The 21,630-nt window shown below is 42.4% G+C and overlaps 3 protein-coding genes across 9 annotated transcripts in view; 2 read left to right on the top strand and 1 right to left on the bottom strand.

Annotated features, from left to right (window-relative positions):
- Nucleotides 1-13,246, top strand: part of WDR31 (WD repeat domain 31) — a 48,228-nt gene extending 34,982 nt beyond the window's left edge. The window contains exon 10 of one of the 2 annotated variants that reach the window (XM_057548113.1): nt 13,224-13,246. In XM_057548113.1, the coding sequence (XP_057404096.1) occupies nt 13,224-13,231 (8 nt within the window). In that variant the 3' untranslated portion in view covers nt 13,232-13,246. Of the gene's footprint in view, nt 1-1,245; nt 1,333-13,223 lie in introns of those variants that run through there. The other variant, XM_057548111.1, reaches the window with a different exon arrangement.
- RNF183 (ring finger protein 183) lies at nt 1,289-2,007 on the top strand. Its single transcript, XM_057548116.1, has one exon. It carries the CDS (start codon nt 1,289-1,291, stop codon nt 1,859-1,861), a length of 573 nt encoding a protein of 190 aa, XP_057404099.1. The 3' UTR covers nt 1,862-2,007.
- On the bottom strand, nt 3,095-21,618 carry PRPF4 (pre-mRNA processing factor 4). Of its 6 annotated transcripts, none has more exons than XM_057548102.1 (14): nt 21,544-21,618; nt 20,469-20,649; nt 18,501-18,687; nt 15,644-15,731; nt 15,156-15,235; nt 14,883-14,976; nt 14,266-14,360; nt 12,772-12,830; nt 12,198-12,321; nt 10,736-10,825; nt 8,007-8,129; nt 7,789-7,896; nt 7,580-7,698; nt 3,115-7,054 (listed from the first exon to the last, which is right to left on the bottom strand). In XM_057548102.1, the coding sequence occupies exons 1-14, from the start codon at nt 21,589-21,591 to the stop codon at nt 6,861-6,863; spliced, it is 1,590 nt and encodes a 529-aa protein (XP_057404085.1). In that variant the 5' UTR covers nt 21,592-21,618; the 3' UTR covers nt 3,115-6,860. The 6 variants fall into 6 exon arrangements, with proteins under 6 accessions (XP_057404089.1, XP_057404085.1, XP_057404087.1 ...); XM_057548104.1 differs by lacking the exon at nt 21,544-21,618 and adding an exon at nt 21,416-21,536 and having other exon boundaries at nt 20,469-20,646; XM_057548105.1 differs by lacking the exon at nt 21,544-21,618 and adding an exon at nt 21,422-21,535.
- Nucleotides 21,619-21,630: the final 12 nt, after the last annotated feature.

The following is a 21,630-nucleotide window of genomic DNA, read 5'->3' as shown; positions in this document are numbered from 1 at the left end:
GGCCTTCGCTGCAGGCAGGTGCGCTCAGAAGACTGCAGCCTGGGCTACCTGGCAGCTCCAGGTGCTGCGTGTACGCTGCTGTGGAGACGGGCCCCGGGGTTGGTGGTGAGAAGGCAGTCTCCCAAAGCTTTGCAGATTCTGGGGGGGAAGAGGCTGGAGCCTCAGGCCCTTCAGGGTAGTCTGCCTGACAACCGTAGTGCCAAGGAAGGCCAGGTGGGTGCTCTGGGAGTTTCTAGGACAAAGGGCGGGAGGAGGAGCCAGGGGAGGCCAAATCTTGGGAGGAGGCGCTGGAAGGGCTGATCTGGGCAGGGGGCCCTCTCCATGTTTCCAGGTCAAGGGGAAGAGCCTTCGCAGAGGTCCCCTTGCCAGGCCAGTGCAGTGCCCTGCACAAAGGCTGGGCCAGTGGGCTCTGAGGATTGGCCCTGCAGCCCAAGGGGAGGAGGGAGAGAGGGCCTGGCATTTGCCCCCAGAGGAGGGATAGACCAGGGAATTCACAAAGCCCATCGCTGTGCTAGTCAGGATCTGAGGCAGCAGGGAAGGAAATACTTGCCCTGTAGCACGAAGCACTGACTGTGGCTCCTCTCCCTCTCCCTGGAGCCCAAGAGGCCAAGGGCAATCACGTGCAGCACAAGGAGCACTTTTCATCCATTTCCAAAGCCAGGGTGCCGGCCCCTCGAGCGGGAGCTCGATGATGGTGGGGTGGCTCAGGCCTGGGCCCGGTACAGGGGATGCTGCAGTAGCACCAGACCTAACTCTACGGCTTAGGAACTGGGTGATCTGAAACAATCGCTTCATTTTTTTTTAAAATTTTTATTGGGGTATAGTTGATTTATACCTGTTAGTTTCAGGTGTACAGCAAAGTGAATCAGTTATACATATATCCATCCTTTTTTTAGATTCTTTTCCCATATAGGCCATTACAGAGTATTGAGTGCCCTGTGCTATATACTAGGTCCTTATTAGTTATCTATTTTATATATAGTAGTGTGTATATGTCAATCCCAATCTCTCAATTTATCCGTCCCCCCCCTTACCCCCTGGTAACCATAAGTTTGTTTTCTACATTTGTAACTCTATTTTGGTCTTGTAGATAAGTTCATTTCACTTCACCTTTTGAACCTAAGTTTTTTCATCTGTGAAATGTGGGTGATAATACCTTTTAACAACCCACAGGACACAGCCTAGGGCCAAGTACAGGCACGGAGCTTAATGGGTGTTCCTTTGCTCCTTTTCCCTTTCTGCCAGGACGTCCCGTCTCCTGCCAGACCTCCCAGTGTCTGGTCTGAGGATGGCGGAGAAGCAGGGCCGGGAGCCTGAGTGCCCTGTGTGCTGGAACCCCTTCAACAACACGTTCCACACCCCCAAAGTGCTGGACTGCTGCCACTCTTTCTGCGTGGAGTGCCTGGCCCACCTCAGCCTGGTGACTCCGGCCCGGCGCCGGTTGCTGTGTCCGCTCTGTCGCCAGCCCACTGTGCTGGCCTCCGGACAGCCTGTCACTGACTTGCCCACGGACACTGCCGTGCTCACCCTGCTCCACCTGGAGCCCCACCACGTCATCTTGGAAGGCCGCCAGCTCTGTCTCAAGGACGAGCCCAAGAGCCGCTACTTCCTGCGCCAGCCCCGGGTCTACACGCTGGAACTCGGCCCCGGGCCTGGGAGCCAGACTGGGCGCCCCCAGGACGTGGCCCCTACCACCGTCCCCATCCCCATCCCCAGCCCCAGCCACGACTCTCTGAGGGGGTGTTTCCGCAACCCGCAGTTCCGGATCTTTGCCTACCTGCTGGCTGTCATCCTCAGCGTCACTCTGTTGCTCATCTTCTCCATCTTTTGGACCAAGCAGTTTTTTGGGGGTGTGGGGTGAGCATCTGTTCCAGACAAAGAACCAAGCCTTTCTTGGCTGCTGCTGGGTATGAGGACTGCAGAGCCTCATTTGGGGTTGTCTTCCTTTGTAGTATTGTTCTTTTTTACAATCCAGGGATCGGCTAGGCTGTGCATCTGCTTCTGGGAACGGAGAGAGCCCTACTGTAATGAGAACCTCTGAAAGCTAATGGAAAAAGATACAAAGAGAGCTCTGGGTGTGAACCAAGGGTCAAGGAAGGGCCGAGAAGCAGATCTGTGATGACAGGGCTACGTAGCATGTTGTACCAAAGGGCTAGGCGATGGCATCCAGGAACCTGACCCACTCAGACAGCAAGCTGCATTTCTTACTGGAGCTGCTTTGAACTCAGTTCACATTTTTTGGAGTTGCTCTTTCTATTATTTGTTGCTAAAAAATTTGGAGAGTGAGCTTCAATTGTGAGCAAATGTGTTTGTCTTCCTCTTTCAGTTTTCTCTTTGGATGTTTTGCCACCAGTCCCAGTAAAAATGGCCTGCATTCATTAATTCATTCACTCACTCATTCAACAATGAGTTGGCTGGTCCTCTGTCAGAACTAGGGGGACAGAAGGGTAGGATGAGCCAGGGGTGGCAGAGTCCTTACCAGCAAGGAGGGCACGTTCACTCAGCTGCTTCTTGTACAAGACGACCTCTTGTCAGTGCCTGGTTTATGGAGTGTTAAGAGTAGAAAAGTTTAAAGGTGAAAGAAACCAGTCAGTGATCAAAAGAAATCTGGGATTTGGAGGAAGAGATTTTTATTCCTCCTGGTAGGTTCGGGGTGGAGCTCTGATTCCCCTCCTCCAACCATTGTTAATTCTGGCCTTGAGAGGTAAGGCAGGGAATTCCCTGGTGGCCCAGTGGTTAGGACTCTGTGCTTCCACTGCAGGGGGTACGGGTTTGATCTCTGGTCGGAGAACTAAGATCCCACATGCCGTGTGGCATGGCCAAAAAAGAAAAAAAAAAAAAAAAAAAGAGGTAAGGCAGAAACCCCGGCTAGAGTAAAAGCCTTAGTTCCCATCCCAGGCCATGCAGGCAGGGGATTCTGGTTTCCATTTTACATGACAGAATCTAGGAACCAAGGAAAACTAGATAGAATTTGGATGCTGCTTGACTACAGGTTGCCACCTCTGCAGTTTCTAAAACCCTGATTTCTTCTTCACTTTTAATACTGCCTGGTGGCTCAGGGCTCTGAAACAATCTCAAAGTGGTTAAAACACCATCACAAAAAGATAACATTTTGTTTTTTGGGATTTGTAGGATAAGCTTTCAGAGGCCAGAAATTGGTTTTATTTGCTCTAAATAACATTTTGTAAGTTTAATGAAACCACCTTCTATAAACTCTTAGGGGTCTTAATGTACAAGATATTCCAAAATAGCCAAGACATACATACTTCATGTTTAGTAAAACCAAACAGTCTTAAGCTCCACCGTGAAGAAAAAGTTCTCCATTATGAAATTGGAAAGCCGCCTACATATCCTGCCAGGGGACTAGCATCTACCTCTCCATTTGCACCACTGAAGATAATTATACTAAAGCTGGGACTTGACGTCTCCCCACTGACTTCATTTCTTTACACATCCTTGCTCCTTAACTCTTGTGCTGGGTAAATTAGGCAATGATCTCACCATATTCTCAGAGCCACAAGGAACAGAGAGAGGAGCCGGGGAAGCTCAGGGAAGAACACTTGCCTCTGTACTAGGGACTACCGCTTCCGAGTTAAGCAGGCTTCACCCGTTTCACAGATGAAACTGATGCTCCCCAAGTTTAGCTACCTTGTTCAAGGTCACCCAGCTAGCATGTGGTGGAGGCCTTTCAGTCAAAATAGAACTTACACTGTTGGAGTGGCTGATTCACCAAACAAGACACAGCTTTGAGTCTTCTGGGATAGGGAAGGATATACTTAACATTGTAGCATCTTCTGTCTTCACATTCAATAGTTCTAACGTTGGGCAGTGCCATCCTTCTAGAGAGCATTTAGGAATCTTTGGTACCCCAATGCAGGGGTGGGTTGTGCTTCTGGCTGTTAGTACCTCAGAGGTCAGGGATGCTAAGACATGTTGCAATGCTGAAGACATTTCTACACAACAAAATATCATCTGTCCCAAGACGCAAATAGTTTCCTGTTGAATAACACTATAGGCTCCTTGCAAGTTCACAAGGTAGAAGTGGTAAAATTAACTCCCTTTGGCATGAAGTCAGAGTAAGAGATGCAGTGACTCCTCAAAAGGGCAGTATAAATGGTAGAATGGGCTTTCCTGGTAAGTGGTCTGAGGTGACCAAGAGGTTCAAATCTTCATGTTCACTTTAAGAACATTCGTGAAACCGTCCAGGCCATTAAGGGTATGCATACCCGAAAAGCCACCAAGTATCTGAAGGATGTCACTTTCCAGAAGCAATGTGTGCCATTCTGTCATTACAATGGTGGAGTTGGTAGGTGTGCCCAGGCCAAACAGTGGGGCTGGATGCAGGGTCAGTGGCCCAAAGAGTGCTGAATTTTTACCGCACATTCTCAAAAATGCAGAGAGTAATGCTGAACTCAGATGCAGATTCTCTGGTCATTGAGCGCATCCAGGTGAACAAAGCCCCCAAGATGCAGCGCAGGATTTAAAGAGCTCATGGTCAGTTCAACCCATACATGAGCTCTCCCTGCCACATTGAGATGATCCTTACTGAAAAGGAACAGATTGTTCCTAAACCAGAAAAGGAGGTTGCACAGAAGAAAAAGATATCCCAGAAGAAACAAAAATTTACGGCCTGGGAATAAATGCTGCAAAAAATAAATGCTAAGAAAAGTTAAAAAAAAAAAAAAAAGGTGGAGCATTTAAAAAGTTCAGGCTTTGTACAGGGAACAGGCCATGCTGGCTGGACTGATTCTTTTTTTGGTCTGGCCAGTGTTGCCAACATATTCAGTAAAGCCCTATGAAACCTCTTATAAGGTCACAGACGGACCAGACTCTACCATTTACTAACTAGGTAACCTGGAACAAGTTACTTAACTTCTTTGAACTTCAGCTTTTTTGTAAAAGAGGGAATAATAATTAACTCGTAAGACTGTGAGGATTAAACAAGATGTCTGAATGTGCCTGGCGGTGTCTAGACAGCGGTAAGTGTCCTGTTAAGTGATGGCGGTGACGTTTGTCTCACCGTTAGCACGAAATGACACACTTGGGATATGCTCCTCAGCTAACGGCTTTTGGACAATGATACTCCCAGTAAGGAAGTGTATACCCCGCAAGACATTTGTCTGGCCAAAGGCTTAGATGAAATCTTTTCACCCAGTTGCTACCCCTCTAGATCTCTTGGAACCACCCACCCCCCACAAAAAAAAAGACAAGTTTAATGGAACAAATGGTAAGATTTCAACTTGAAAAACTGAAAACCTTTAACACACTATATTTGAAAGCTGCACGCTAATACACTAACATTCATTATTAAACACACTACAAAGGTAGTAATGAAAATTTCTTTTCATGGCTAACTATGGAGGAAATAGAGCCCATTAATACTTAAACAACAGTGAAGTGCCCAACAGAGAATAGAGCTGATAATCCAGAAGCTTAACAGGTACACAGGATATGCAACTACTTGGTTATAACTGAAATCAGATTAAACAGACTATTTAGCTACATATCACACATTCCTAGTTTGCACGACAGAGCCAGAAAAGTCACTCTCATCCTCCCTGGAACAGCAAAGGAAAAGTGTTTTGAATGTTCAAGGAGAAGCCATCATATAAGCCCTTCTTGAATTCTCTATACACAATCCTTTCTTCTTGCCAATTCCTCTATTTTTGTGTGAATTTTTTTGTGTATTTCCAGAGTTCACTGGTTGTATACCTGGGGTGGAAAGAGCTGAAAGTAACTGCTGCTTGGCCAATGAGTAAGAATTATAGAGTCCAAATACAGTTCACTGGTAGTCTCGCCCACAATGCAACAGCCCTCCATTTTTAAAAAAAAATTACTAACAGAATGCTTACTAAGGAGACAGAATTGGAGTACGCCATACTTGAGATCATTTGCTGTATCTCAAAGTAAAAAAAAAGGGACCTCCGTGGACCAATGCCTAGGATTCAGAAAATACTTAACTATGCAAGATAATTCTTTAAAGGGCAGTTTTTTAGATAGGATTTTACTCTGTAGCAAGTATATAATAAAGAAAAAGTTTATGTTTAGGAATACCCATTAGGGATTTTTTTCCAGAGTTACCTCGACATGAAGGGTACATACTTTAAATAACCAATAGAAAAGAACTTGCACAATAGAGACATCATGTTTGCTTTCTAAAAATTTCATTGAACCTTGACACAATGGCCTAGTTTTTGGGTAACACAAAGGATGCCAAACTTGAAAGCAAAATGGAAGACATCTTCTGACGAGGAAAATGTTCAGTTCTGAGCTTCCCAATGCAGTTAGCATTCCAAGTGAACTCAACAGGAAGAGGTAAAATATTCTCTAATGCAGAACCCTAAGCATAGCTGTGGTCTACCTCTTCACCTTCTGTTCTCAGGGTTCTTGCTCTGTCAGGCACAGTTCAGCCAGTGCATGGTGAGGTGTGTCTCTCTACTCGAGGGCTTCCAGAATATAGTCCAGCCACCTTGCTGTCTGGGTCACATGTAGTCCTGAAGCATGTACCATGTAATGGAAAGCCAAGTTTCAAGAATTAAAAATGGAGTTAGTCACAATCCTGAGTGCTGTGAGGGAAGCAACAGGGCATTCAAACAAAAGATTAATAAAAACAATGTCTACAAAGTTCATGGCAGGGCTTGAAGATGAAAATTAAAATTTCAACCATGAAAGGGGTTCACCAACACCCAGGGACTGGGCTGCCTGCTTGAAGTGGGAGCTGACATGGAAATCCAATTCTTTTGAGGATCTATACATGGTAATTAGCAAAATACATGACAGAACAAAACATATCAATTCCTTTCCTTTGAAAATGGCTCTAAAGAGAGAGTGAGGCTAGAATCCTTCTTCCATGGTCCTGCCTATTCAGCCATCCAGAGCTTGAAGGTCCTGTCATATGAGCAAGTGGCTATGAGCTGCCCATTGGAAGAAATGTCTAGGCCCATCACTTTGCCTTCGTGGCCAGCCAGAGTCTTCAGTGGCGACCAGCCTGGGTGGGTCCAGATCTTGGCTGTGTTATCATAGGCACCAGTAAGCAAGAAATTCCCATGGATAGCTACAAAAGAAAAGGGGAGTTGCTTCAGGAATTCAAGTACTCAAAAGAGCATAAGAAAATAAAAGACCCAAAATCTGCCAGAACATACTATTTTGAAAAAGAAGGTATCTACATTCAGAAAAACTCAACACTCTGATCTGTATTCCTACTAGACCTCTACGATAAAGAAGACAACTACAGGCAGACTTAGGGAAACAAATAACATTATTAAGGTCTTTTGGCTCTTTCCCTGATAGACAACCTATTCAGAATAATATTAAGGATTCCGTGCTTGGACCTTCCATAGAAAAAAAAAAATGAAGCAAAACATTCATGGAAGTCTTCTTTACTTCCTAGGAACAAGATGCAGGCTGTGTCATAGCTCTGCCTGAAAGTGTGGTGGAGGGAAGGAGATTATAATTTGCTCCTTCAGTAGAGTCCAAATTCTCTCCTGTTCCACTTTCAAGTCTTAACACCCAGACTGCATTCCTCAGAAGTGCAATTTGTCTGTCTTGTAATTAGGCCTACAACAGGAGGAAAACTTACGCTCAAACTTGACACCAGTCACTAAGTTCTGGTGGGCAGGAATGGTATAGACACAACGCCGCTGTCGAAGGTCCCACACTTTGCAGGTGTTGTCACCACTGCCAGTTGCAACGTGGTAACTGTGGATCAGATGTAGTATTGAAGTTAGAAACAAAGAGTACTTTCTGACCAATAACCCTCTCCACCCCTCACTCAGTGAGCTTATTTACCCATTGGGGGAGAAATTTATTCCATAGATTTCCTTCAGGTGACCTTCTAGGAACATGATGCAACGTCCTGTACGCAGGTCCCAAACTCGACCAAATGCATCCAGTCCCCTGACAAAATAATTTATGAATGAACATTTTGAATCCAGTTCTCTGTGGAAGCAAGCATACTTAAGAGGTGAGACTACTGAGCTGCCCCCGCTACGTGGAAGAAGCCTTACCCCGTGCCAGCCAAAGAGCCATCTTGATGGAAGGCAATGTCATACACACCCATGCTGTGGCCTTCCTGATGCAGGATTTCCTCTTGAGCCTCCAAATCCCATAAGCGCCATGAACGGTCATAGCTAAAAAAGTCAAACTAACGATTAACCAGCAGATGTTCAGTTCCTACAATGTATAAAGTGCTATATACAGTTGTAGCTCAAGTTATGTTTCTGAAACTACTCATACAACCATATTAACAAGCTCTTTTCTGGCATAAACAATGTCTCAACAACTAGGCATATCTGTCTTGGGTGCTAACTGGGAAACCATGGTTCCTATAAACCTACTTCAGTAGCTATTTTATTTTATATTTATTTACTTATTTATTTATAAACATTTATTTATTTATTTATTGGCTGCACTGGGTCTTCATTGTTGCATGTGGGCTTTCTCTTGCTGCGGTGAGTGGGGGCTACTCTTTGTTGCGGTGCGCGGGCTTCTCATTGTGGTGGCTTCTCTTGTTGTGCAGCACAGGCTTTAGACACGCGGGCTTCAGTAGTCGTGGCACACGGGCTCAGTAGTTGTGGCTCGCGGGCTCTAGAACGCAGGCTCAGTAGTTGTGGCACACGGGCTTAGTTGCTCCGCGGCATGTGGGATCTTCCCGGACCAGGGATCAAACTTGTGTCCCCTGCGTTGGCAGGTGGATTTTTAACCACTGCGCCACCAGGGAAGTCCCTTCAGTGGCTGTTTTAAAAACAGAATTCCTTAGAATGGCCCAGCAAAGATTCTGTTGCCTTCTTTCTTCCCTAATTTCACTGTTATGTCCTTCCATTCACTGAGCATTTATTGGGTCCTTAACTGAATGTTGGGCATATAAAAATCAATCACAAACAAATAGATCAATAGAATAGAATAGAGAGTATAGAAATAGGCCCACATATACATGGTCAAATGATTTTCAATGAGGCCATCAAAGCAATTTCAATAGTGAAAGTCTCCTCCATAAATGATGGTAGAACTGTAATACATATGGAAATAAAGACAAAACAAACAAACAAAAAACCCTCAATAAAAAAAATAGGCAAAGCACCTGGACACTGAACAAAAGAGAATATACAAATAGTCAATAAGCATATGACAAACTACTCAACACCAATAGTCGTCAGAGTAATAAAAATTGAAACCATGAGATTTCACTACATACTTGCTAAACTGAGCAAAATGATAAGATTGATTAATGACAACTGTTGGCAAGGATGTGAAAAAAACCAGAATTCCAGAATTCTGGGAATGTAAAATGGCACCAACACTATGGAAAACCACTTGGAAGTTTAAAAGAAGTTACAGATACATCTACCCTATAACCTTGCAATTGCATTCCTAGGTATTTATTCAAGACAAAGGAAAGAAAAACACATCCACAAAAAGCATTGTACAAGAGTATTTATAGCAGCTTTATTCTGACTAGCCAAAAGTTGGAAATAGCTGAAGTGTCCATCAATAGGAAAATGAATAAACAAACTGTGGCAGAGTTATACTATTGAATACTTCTCAGCAATAAAAAGGAATTACTGATACATGCAACGACATGAATGAATCTTAAAAATGTTATGCTGAGTAAAAGGAGCCAGACACAAATGAGTTCATAAACTATGAATAGATAGAATTAATGTATGGTGACAGAAATCAGGTCAGTGGTTGCTTTGGAACAGGGGTTGACTGGGAAGGGCATAAGGGAACTTTCTGGGGTGATGCAAATGTTCTCTCTATTGACTAGTTATGGCTATGAGCATACACTAGTCTTGGCCTGTACAGTTCTTCCTGTCCTTCTGCTGACCCTACCCAGAACTATACTGTGTGGTAAGTCACTTTCCTGTAGTCAAGGGCTTTGTAGTTAACAGATATTGTTTAATAATCATTAGGACCAGGTGGCCTCTATGCTCTGTTAGTCCTCAAACAATGATGAAGACCTTTGCTGATATATTCCCAGCACCCACTAGTTACCCATTCTTCACTTAGGAATGTACTTCCTGTTTCCAAACACGTACCCCCATACCTTAGGTTAACTATAAAATTGCCTCAATGGTCTCCTGGGGTTGCAGAGTGCAGCTGTGAATGCTTCTGGACTGCTGTCTGCCAGATCCCACCCTGTGAGTAAGTGACCCTATAATAAATGGATCCATTGGATATATGGAGCTGCTGGCCGTGTTTTTCAATCTCAAGATGGCTTCTCAGTTTGGTGGGCACCTTCTGTTCCCTTGGACCTCCAACAACAGGGATGTGGGCCACATGAGTGTACGCATTTGTCAAGACTGACTGAATTACACACTTAAATCCATTCCATTGCATGTAAATTGTATCTCAAAAAATTCTTTAACAGATTCTGGCCTCATTGAATTTATAGAACCAGAAAAGGAGACTGATTTGTAAGCAGAGAAATTACACTGTATAGCAAAAAAAAAAAAAAAAAAAAAAAAAAAAAAAATGCACCTCTAGTATTGGCCAAGAAAGAGAAGAAAGAGGGAAAAACTCTAGTTTTCCGGGAGTCAGTGACTCTGAAATTTCAGATTAACAGCAATTTAAAACCAAATACTTAGCCCTAACTATGTCATATATTCTTTTCTGATTCTGATTTATTGAAGTCCAAGAAAATCTCTGCTCTAAAAATTTACTTGGCAGTTTAGCCATAAAAGGTTAACAAGATGCCACAGGCCTGTATGGATAGAACAATAAGAGGATGGCTTACCAGGTGGTACCTAAGAAACGTCCTGATGGATGCCACATTACACGGGCCACACGCACTGTATGGCCTTCAATATCTGCCACTGGCTCATCACTGAAAAGGAATCAAATATATGTAAGTAAACTATTTTACAGTCATGTAAATACGCATTGAATTTATTAACTGTTGAGTACATATACACCCATTCTACATGGTGTGACAGGCCAAATTGTAACTAAGCCTGTAATTTGTTAAACTTTTAGGGCTAATGATAATTTAACTTACTTCCCAAGGTTATTATAAAAGCTTTGGGACTATTTCATGTGCCCACGGGGCAAAACTGCACTTCAATAAACACTATTTCAATTCACTATGTTAATAAACTCTTAATGCTATATCATTTGCTTAGAGAAAAATAAAAGATATTTCAGCCTGACAAGCAAAATAAGCTCTCTGCACCAAAGGAGCGCTGAGATTCTAGAAAGAAAACATACTTTGATAGTGATGCAAGGCTATATCAAAAAGTTTTGGTGCAAGTGGATTACAGATAAATTTATCTCAAACTTCAACTTGTCCAAGGATCCACATGAAAAAAGGAACTCCTAAACAGAGGCTTAGTTTCCTTTTGGTGGCCATTAAATTCTACTACCAGCAACGACAGAAAGAAGGTCTGAACACCAGCAAGAGGAAATAAACATGAACCCTAAAGAGGGCAATTAAAAAGGGAACTTTGTCAATGTGCATACACAGAACTAATTAAAGCCCTAGGGGAACAAATATTGCTATGTATTACCAAAGCCAACTAAAACTTGCTGTGCTCACAGGTAAGATCTTGTCTGGCAAAGAGTGGAGATACTAATTAGCTCCTCACAAAATCCTGGAACAAAAGCCTCATGTGCTTTCCCAAAGAAAGAAAACTAAGCAACTGAATTCAGATGTCTTTTAGGCAAACAAAGTGCTTCCAAAAATTTCTTGGAAAACAGTAATCACACACACATTAAAAAAAAAAAAAACTGTTGTAATTGGAAAATGTAGTCTAGGTAAAGGATGATGCTATTGGGAGGAGACATCACTTCCTTGGCAATACGGCCAGGCAGAGCCTCCTTCCTCTCCCCTGTGGCTGTTTGCTAAGAACCAATGTGCGTCTAAATATTATTTTTAGTCAAGCTACCAAATAGTGCATTTTTCCAATGTCAATCTATTGCAGGGGAGGTATAATGGATCCTTCCAGAATAACTGGAGCCAGGAAACAGTGGCTACTATGTTAGAGGCAAAAATCAAGGTACAAAGTTAACAAAGAAGGAAAACCTGACACAACTCCTCTGGTGTGGAAAGGTCTAAGAAAAAAATCCTCCATTCTATTTTCACACAAGTTACCTTGACTCAGAGCATCTCTGGGGTTAAATACTAGATTTTTAAGTCTCAAGAGCCAACCAATCAACTATTTACTTTAGCGACTGCAGTGTGGACAGAGGGTAATACTCACCTGTCAAGGCTCCAAAGCTTCACAGAACCATCAGCAGCACAAGAGGCCAGATTGACATCTTTTTGGTCCAAGGAGACAGTGGATTTTGGATGGAATACAATTGCTCCCACGTTTGTGTTATGGCCTGAAGGAGTGTAAGAGATGAAAATTAAAGGGTTCCTGCTCCCTTATAACTTAAGTATAAATACAGACATGACAAATATTATATATACACATATCAGAGGACATGTGGACCTAGAGTGTATTAAAGTAGCTATTCAACTACTAAAAAATTGAACTATTTTAACTTAAATTAAAATATAAATTGCATTAAAAAAAGCTAAACACACAAAAAAATGTTTCTTGGTTTAGAGATTGTAAATGCCAGAGCCCTTGGACATGAGAGAAAAGTGGTATGCGTATGAAGTCATTATCATCCAGCCCTGCAGTCAGAGAAAACCAAACCAAGTCAAATCAAATCAAGAATTAATCTGTGTGTACTGGGTCTCAGTGTCAGGCAGAGTTTTAGAGTTGTATTGCTTGACAGAGTTCACGCTGAGAAAAAGACTGAGATTGAGACAAGATTCTAACTCACCTCGAAGAGTATGGAGGAGGTTGCAATCAGGAACAGACCAGAGCTTGCAAAGCCCACTCCTAACAAACACAAAGGAAAGCATCTCAGCCAGGGTTGGTCTGGGAAGGAAAAGGTACCTTGGTAACATTACTAAAGGACAATCTCTCACCACCCCCCACCCCCCCAAAATGTTACAGTGGCAGACAGAAAAAGAAACAGAAAAGGCTTATCATTTGAAGAATTAGAGAAAAAAGCTACATCCAGGTCCCATGCAAACAGAGGCCTCTACTGGACTGTAAATGTTATAGCACAAGTTGCTCTTCTCCTTAACTTCTGGATCAATTTCTGAGGGAAGGTAGGACAAATTAAACTATCTAACATTAATATTAATAATGATAGTATCTTCTTAAATATAAATAGCATTTTGCTGCTTATCAAGTACTTTAATTTTTTTTTTTTTTTTTTTTTGGCAGCACTGTGAAGCATGAGGGATCTTACTTCCCTAACCAGGGATCGAACCCGTGCCCCCTGAGGTGGAAGCACGGACTCTTAACCACTGGACCACCAGGGAAGTCCCCAAAGTACAAATTTCCAACAAATTACTTTCATATCTATCATCAAATGATCCTTATAACAGACCTGTGAGGTACATAAAAGGCAGGAATGATCATTTCTACTTTATTATCTTTTTCTTATTTTATTTTTATTTTATTTTTTGTAATTAATTTCTTAAATTGGAGTATGGTTGATTTACAACGTTGTGTTAGTTTCTGCTGTACAGCAAAGTGAGTCAGTTATACACATACTCATTTCTACTTTATAATGAAGGTAACTGAGGCTTGGAGAGGTGGAGGGATCTGTGTAGGTCCCTGGCTTTCTCCTGAACCACAGTCTCAATTTCTGCCTAGTCAAGTAGTTCTTGTGCGCACAATGCAAGCGAGTTTCCCCCTCACTAGATGACAATGTTCCTCAAGAACAACTAAGTAACTAAATAGAACAAAACAACAAAGTTATCACGTCCTAAGAGTTTTCTGCATATGTGGTGAGTAGAAAACAAAATGAAGATAAAAACAATAATTCAAGTTTACTGAGTCCTTACCACATACTAGGCACTATCAAGGCAAAATGTTTACAAACATTATCTCACCTTACTTTACAGATGACAAAAGTGAAGCTTACAGAGATTAAGTATCTTGCCTAGGTCACATAACCAGAAAAGAAAAATTATATCAAGGTGTGTCTACTAGTCTATAAGCTCACTATCTGATCCAAAATGATGCTAATGCCAAGAATATGACTGACATGTCATGGGTCTCTGGGGTACCTTGTGAACAGTAAGAACTGCTAATTGAAGGCTATATTGTAAACTACAATGGGTAACTACTAGCATCTCTAGTTTGGTGTGATCATGAGAAGCAGAGGCAAATGGTATTGGAATGGGCTTCTAAGACAAATACTGATTTTTTTCCCCTGAACCCCATTTAGAAAAAAATGTCACTGTAAAATGGGACTTACCAACAAGCTGTGGCCAGCATTTTGGAATTGGGACTAAAGTGACAGTAGGAGATAGGCCGATCATCCCCAATCTGACTGCAGAAATTATTCAAAGACTTAAAAAAAGACAAACAAGGGATCATTAACAGGCTAACCCAAGACTTTCTTGGCTTTTCCACCATAAAAACAAAAACAAAAACAAAAACCATTCCGGTTTTAACCCTCCCCAAGAACCTTCTACCACCTTTTTGTTGTTGTTGTTAGGAGACACTTATACGAATGAATGGAGTCAAGGCTTATCTGGAACTCCAGCATGCTGTCTTCTACAATCTTAGTATCACTAGCTTCTATGTCAGCTAAATACAAACAGGAAGGCCATGGCGAGATCTAAAGTACAGTCTGACATATTAAAAGGGAGCATTAAAGAGTAGAACCATGGACCTCTGCCTAGTACAAAGCACAGTAGGTTCCCTGCCACCTTAACTGATGGTTCCTCCCAAATAGCAACAGTGTAAGCAGAGAGGAATAAGTATAGCTGCCTTTACTTGCTAGAGGTGGGCCAAAGTAGAGCATCTAATAAATATTTAAGAATCTTTAAGACACTAGACAATTATATATATAAGACGAGAGCACCTTACCCGGAGAGATTTGTGCAGCTCTTGCATCTGGGAGGTTCTCGTTGTCTCAGGAATCTCTTTATGAAGACGGGCCTCCTCCAAGCGTTTCACTGCCCTGTGACACAGAAATAACATTATTAACCCTGAGCAAATGGGTTGGAAACAAAGGTCCATACAAGTCTCTTTACCACTCAATTTCAATTAATCACCACACTCATTATAAAGCAGCTCCTCAGTCCTTGAGAGGAAATAAGAAAAAGTATGTTTCTTCCTCCTTCTCGAGGCTCTCCTTACCTGGGCAGTGAATAATTAGCAATCCACAGTCTAGCAACCTTCAGGCTGTTTGGTCCTTCATGGTACCAGGTTTGCTGATACTGAAAGTTAAATTAAGAGTAGAAATGTCAAGTCTGAAGCATTCCTGCCCCTTTCATAGCTGTCAATTCCCTATTGTTAACTGCCCAAAAAAAGATGAATTAGTTCAGTAATAGGATGAAATCAGGTATATGTGCTTTCGCTTGTGTTTCTTTCTATGAACTCTTATTGGATAGTTTCTGGTTACTTGTTAAAAGTGACACCAGGAATGCTATGGTTCTTTCCTGAATGGGGAACTCACTTATCTCCATTTATACCTACAAAGGAACCACAAACTATTGCCAACAACTATTCCGGAACAGTAGAGTCTCCAACTCCCCCTGTTCCCTATCCCACAGAAAACAGAAAATGAGAGAACTACCCCCTTGTTTCCTGCATGTTTATACCATGAAGCCAAAGACACATTTTACCTCTTCTTTGGACTTCTTTGATTTCTCATCATCTTTTTTGGTCTTTTTTAAGGCATCAGTACCGACCACTGAAAGGATATTTCTTAACCTGTAACAAAAAATATCAGAATTTAAACAGAGTTAAGACTGTGAAAAGTATATCTAAGAAGGCAGCAAGCCTGCCCTACTCTCTCACCATTCAGATCCCAAGCAACCTTCTTTAAGGGTCAAGTTGTGATGCCTAAACTTCCAGTGTGATTTCTCTCACTCAGTAGTCTTTATTTGAAGATTCCCTAAATTGAACTAAAAGCAATTACCCTGTTAAACTTAGAGTCAACTAGCCCCAACACTGCTACCACTCGGGCTGTGAATACAGACAACCTTCACTCAATGCCACAATGTGCTGGATACTGCTCAGGTGCTAAGTATAAAAAATGACTAAGAAACAGACCTTGATTTCAAGTAGCATAGTCGGGGGTGAGGGAGTGAGGGGTGGACAGGACATACAGAAAGTATCGGGGAACTAGAGTACATTCCAGTAAGTATTATGACAGTGGTAAGTGCATGGTGCTAAGGGAATCATAAAAGGAGTAAACAACCTAGGCTTGGAGGGAATCAGGGAAGGCTTCATGGAGAATATGTTACCAGAACTGGGTTCTCAAGTAATCAAGTCAATGGGTCAAGAATGGGAAAGGACAGTTGAAGCAGAGGGTTCAACAAATGTAAAGGTCTGGAGGCAAGAAAAGCATGTTGAACTTGGAATCACAACAATGCAATATGGCTGGAGCACAGAGTACTGGGAAAGGGTTGGTGAGAGATAAGGCTGCAAATCTAAGCAGGGGCCGGGTCACAAAGAGCTCCTAATGCCATGGTAAGGAGGGTTTACATTTGAGAAAGACCCCTGGAAAAGTATGGAGAATGGACTGAAGAGGGAAGAACAAAGGCAGGGAAATCACACAGCATACTATTGTATCCCCTGAGTCTTATGGACTGAATCAAGACAGTGGCAGTGGGGACTCAAGACATTCATTTAAGGGACACAATAAGACAGACTTTGCTGGTGGAGAAGACAAACAATAAACAGTAGAAGTAAACCCTCTGAAAGGCTATTAAGAAAGTATGTTACTTTCTTAATAATGGCAGGACTTACTTTACAAGGGGTCAGGTGTTAGGAAAGGCTTTTTTGAGGTGGCATTTATGCTGAAACCAAAAGAATAAAAAAGCTCTAAAAGGCAAGAGAGGGGGACAAAAAGAGAAAAATTCAGTGGAAAGACAGCAAAAGAGCTTGAGTATCCCAGGAGGACCATTATGGCTGCTAAGTCTAGTAAACTGGGGAAGAGTGGCACAAGGCAAGGATGAAGAGCATGATTAGGAGCTTTTTACTCTAAGTTTAATAAGAAGACTCTGTAGGGGGCTTCCCTGGTGGCGCGGTGGTTGGGAGTCCTCCTGCTAATGCGGGGGACATGGGTTCGAGCCCGGGAGGATCCCATGTGCTGCAGAGCAACTGGGCCTGTGCGCCACAACTACTGAGCCTGCGTACCACGGCTGCTGAGGCCTGTGAGCCTGGAGCCCGTGCTCCGCGGTGGGAGGCCACCGCGATGAGGGGCCCGTGCACCCCGATGAAGAGTGGCCCCCACTCGCTGCAACTAGAGAAAGGCCGCACACAGCAATGATAGACCCAACACAGCCAAAAATAAAATAAATAAAAATAAATTAAAAAAAAAAAAAAGAAGACTGTAGGATTTTAAGCAAACAATTAACACAACACATTTGGGGCTATTACAACAGTCTAAATGTGAAAGCAATGGAGGTAGAGAAAAGAGGACACACTGGAGGTACATTTCAGAAGTAGAAGAGACAAGATTTTGCTGATGGGTTACACAGAAGGTGAGCAGGTTTTCAACTGAAAACTGTGTGAATGGTACTGTTATTTGCAAGGAGAAGAGGTAAAGGATGGAAAACAGATGAGTTCAATTTAGACATGTCAAATTTGAGTACCTATAGAATATCTAGGTTACAGAGACCTGGAAGTCACCAGAATATATATACACAGAGTAAACCATGCCATGGGAATGGATTTGATCACTCAGGGTTAGTGTAGGATAAGGGCAAAAATCAGTTTATAAACAGGAAAAAAAGAGGCTTAGAAGAATTAGCTAGAGAAACAGGAGGAAAACCAGGATGATTTGGTCTTCTGAGAGCCAAGGAAACGGAGTGTTTGAAGGAGGGAATAGGTGGCAGTGTACTAGGGCTATTCTTGATAAAGATGAGTTGATGACCTTAATTAAGAGCAATTTCAATGTGGTAGTGGTCGATCAGTTTGCATTTGAAGAGTAAATGAGCGGTAAGGGCCTTAAAAAAGTAAATGTAATGAGTGAGGAATAGCTGAGCCCCAAGTCCTAAAGAGGCAGGTAGGCAGGCCAGGTCCGCATAACTGCATAGGACTAGCCTGTCACTAAGAGATTTTGTAACTTCCAAATCACAAGAGGAGCATTATATGAGGACAGTGCCTTTTTGCAATAACACCCAAAAAACACTTATCATTATGACTTATGTTAATGACAAAGAATGCGTTTGTTGTTTAATTTTCAGAGTTCAGTGACAAATGTTTACCCAACTCACAACTCCATACTGAGGAGAGGAAGGGAGGGAATGTGTGAACATCTTCTTCATAGTTTATAAAGAAAAATTAGTAGTGGAGTAAAAACTGGCCTAAGACTTAAATTATGGGCTAAAACATATTAATGCAACTTAATAAGGTATTCTGTCAACATTATCTGAGACATTCTATTAAAGTTTTAGCTACAAATTCCAACAGAAATTTGGAACTGGAACCCTGTGATTAAAAAAGAAGAGCGTAGATATTTAGAAAGGGCACCTTTCTCTTCTTTCAGCAGGACCCTCTCCAAAAAGTGTGATGGGTTCCCCCAAGGCCCTAAGGCAAGCCTTGACCTCTGAGTCATCTGTGGAAACATTGATTTGCCGGGCTCGCTTCCTCCTCTCAAACTCAGCTAACACTTCGGCCTGTCGCTCACTGATGTGCTCTTCAATTTCAAACACTTCTCCTGTAAAAAGAACCAGCAACATCAGCATAATCACCAGATCTTTCTTTCTAGGGAGAAAGAAATAATTTCCTTTTTTTTTTCTTTTAAATTTTATTTATTTTTGGCTGTGTTGGGTCTTCGTTGCTGCACACGGGCTTCTCATCGCAGTGGCTTCTCTTGTTGCGGAGAACGGGCTCTAGGCGTGTGGGCTTCAGTAGTTGCATCAGGCAGGCTCAGTAGCTGCGGCACGCGGACTCTAGAGCACAGGCTGAGTAGTTGTGGCGCATGGGCTTAGTTGCTCTGTGGCATGTGGGATCTTCCCGGACCAAGGATCGAACCCGTGTCCCCTGAATTGGCAGGCAGGCTCTCAACCACTGCACCAGCAGGGAAGCCCAGAAATAATTTCTTACAATTGGAGTCTGTATGTCTCTAGGGAAAGTTAACTGTTTAATCTACTACTAGTGCCTCGGAGCAACTAAGCTCATGCGCCACAACTACTGAGCCTGCACTCTAAAGCCCGCGAGCCACAACTACTGAACCCGCGCACCTAGAGTCCATGCTCTGCAACAAGAGAAGCCACCACAATGAGAAGTCCGCACACTGCAACGAAGAGTAGCTCCCACTCCCCGCAACTAGAGAAAGTCCGCGCACAGCAACGAAGACCCAAGCAGCCAAAATATAAATAATTAATTAATTAAAAATAAATAAAGTATGCCAAACACAGAAAAGTAAACGAGGTTTTAAAAGGTAGGAAAATAGTTGAAGCCATCTTCTTTCATTTGGCAAACTTACATAAACACATAGCTTGCATGAGACAATAAGAGTATGGAGCTTCTTGAACGAATAAGTTATATAGGCTTTCTATCCATGATAAAATAGAAACATTATTTTAACAATTGCCAAAGCTACTCTCTGAAATAGTCTCAGTATAGGGACACTAATTGGAAATAATTACCATGAAAATGATATTCTTTGACTGTAAGGTTTTTTGGATAATCTATCAGCTAGTTTTAAAACTCACACCAAATACAAGCATTTCGATGAAAAATGAAAAGTATAGTAGTGATGCAGTTATGTTTACAATAACATAAAAGGTTTAAAAAGTCACTAAAGTGCATGTGTATAGAAAAGAAAATGTATGGGAGGATCCATGAGAAACTTGACAGAAGTCCTATCTGCAGAGAACTCTTCTTATACCCTTCTGTACTCTCTAAATTTCTCATGACAAACATGAATAATTTTATTTCAAAAATATAGTGGACCACTAGTTACTGACATGAAAAAATATCTTCAACAGTATACAGAATGACAAATGCAGGTTACAAAACAATTTGCTTATCATGGTTTCATTTATGGAAAAAAACTTGTATTTTGATTTCTTTCAAAATAAAAATGGCTACTACTTTTATAATTTAAAAGAGGTATTTCATTTTGGGTGAAAAATAATTGGAAAGCTAAAAAAGGGAGAATATTATGAACCATAGTAGCTCCAAACCCATGCCAGAACTATGCTAGATCTCCAGAAGACAAATGGAATCAATGTGAATCCAAATACACAATGAATAAATTCCTAGTAAAATTACTAACAATTCATAGAAGAAAAACTGTATAAAAGGTTTTAAGAAAAAGGTTCTCCAGATGATACTAAGTGGAGTGGGCAGAGAGTATGGCCTTAAGATACATGCACGTTTAATATTTGAAATTTTTTGACACTAAACTAGTGATATCTAAGTTTAGGAAGGTAATCATTACAGATAATTTGAGCACCAAAGGTAAAGACGGACTCACAGTTTGCATCTTACCAGAGGTTATGTTAATGTTCCCTGCTTCAATTCCTGCTTTAAGTCCTTCTTTTCCCAAAATCCCAGATTCTCCTTTGGCCAGGCGCTCCCTCTCCTTTTCTTCCAAACTTCCATAATAGATGTGTGGTTTCTTCACAACAGGAGCGACTAAGTCATCAGATGCCTTAGTTTTGGTTGCCTGCTAAATCAAAGACCTGGATTAACCTAAAGCTTAATCTTAGCAATTTACTAGACCTCCCAGAAGGATGAAGCTTATCCAGAGCTTCAATCCTATTTCTTCTCCAAAGAAAAGACAAATTGGACACCAGTTAAGATGTGTCTTCCCTGATTTGGACGTGGTTGGGGGGTGATTCCAGTCTCTCGGTCACTTAAGTTTTGCAGATAGGAAGAGATAGATAAAACTAGTTAATTTCTCTTGGTTATTTTTCTATCAAAGGCGTGCTTTGGAACATGTTTACTTCATCCAGTTGCAAGTGCAATCTCTTCCTGGGTTTTACGAAACTTCCAGGGTTACTGCTCATCACAGGCGATATCAAGGATAACTGAAATAACCAACGCGATGGTTAGGGGGACAAGTTAGAAAGTTACTGTCTATACATTTCAAACGTTTTCAGACATGGAGCAGTAGATAGGAAGTTAGGAGGCCTCATTACAATTAAGAGGTCTGACATTGTCATAAATCTTGGCCAAGACACTACTCCCTTTCAGAACTCCGTTTCTGAACCAGACGGAAAAGGTATTTACATTTCGGGGTTGCCGCGAGAGCTGAAAATGAGCTAAAATAGGAAAGCACTCAGGGATCAGGAAAACGCTGCTCCGCTCTCTAAGACCAGACCGAGTCTGGCAGCCTTCCTCCTCAGCCCTCCACCGCCGTAGCCCGTTCCCTAACGGCCCTGTTCCGCAGGGACCCCCACCCCTCCGCGCTCCCTGCCAGAGTGAGCTGAGACCTGTACCGCGGAGGAGGCTCGTGAGGAAGCCATGCTGGGCTCCGGTGCCGCGAAGCCCCACCGAAAGCCGTTCTCTACGTTTCAGACCATCCACCGCGCGCCCAACAAAACGGAATTACGACACCTACCGGAAGTGGGCCGCGGGCGGACGCAGTGTCCTGGGCGGCGTGGAGCATGATGGGAATCGTAGTAGAAAAGAGTATGGGCGCGTCGAG

The sequence above is a fragment of the Balaenoptera acutorostrata genome, chromosome 6, assembly GCF_949987535.1.
Source record: "Balaenoptera acutorostrata chromosome 6, mBalAcu1.1, whole genome shotgun sequence".
Classification (NCBI taxonomy): Eukaryota; Metazoa; Chordata; class Mammalia; order Artiodactyla; family Balaenopteridae; genus Balaenoptera; species Balaenoptera acutorostrata.
This window is presented reverse-complemented; position numbering and strand designations above follow the sequence as displayed.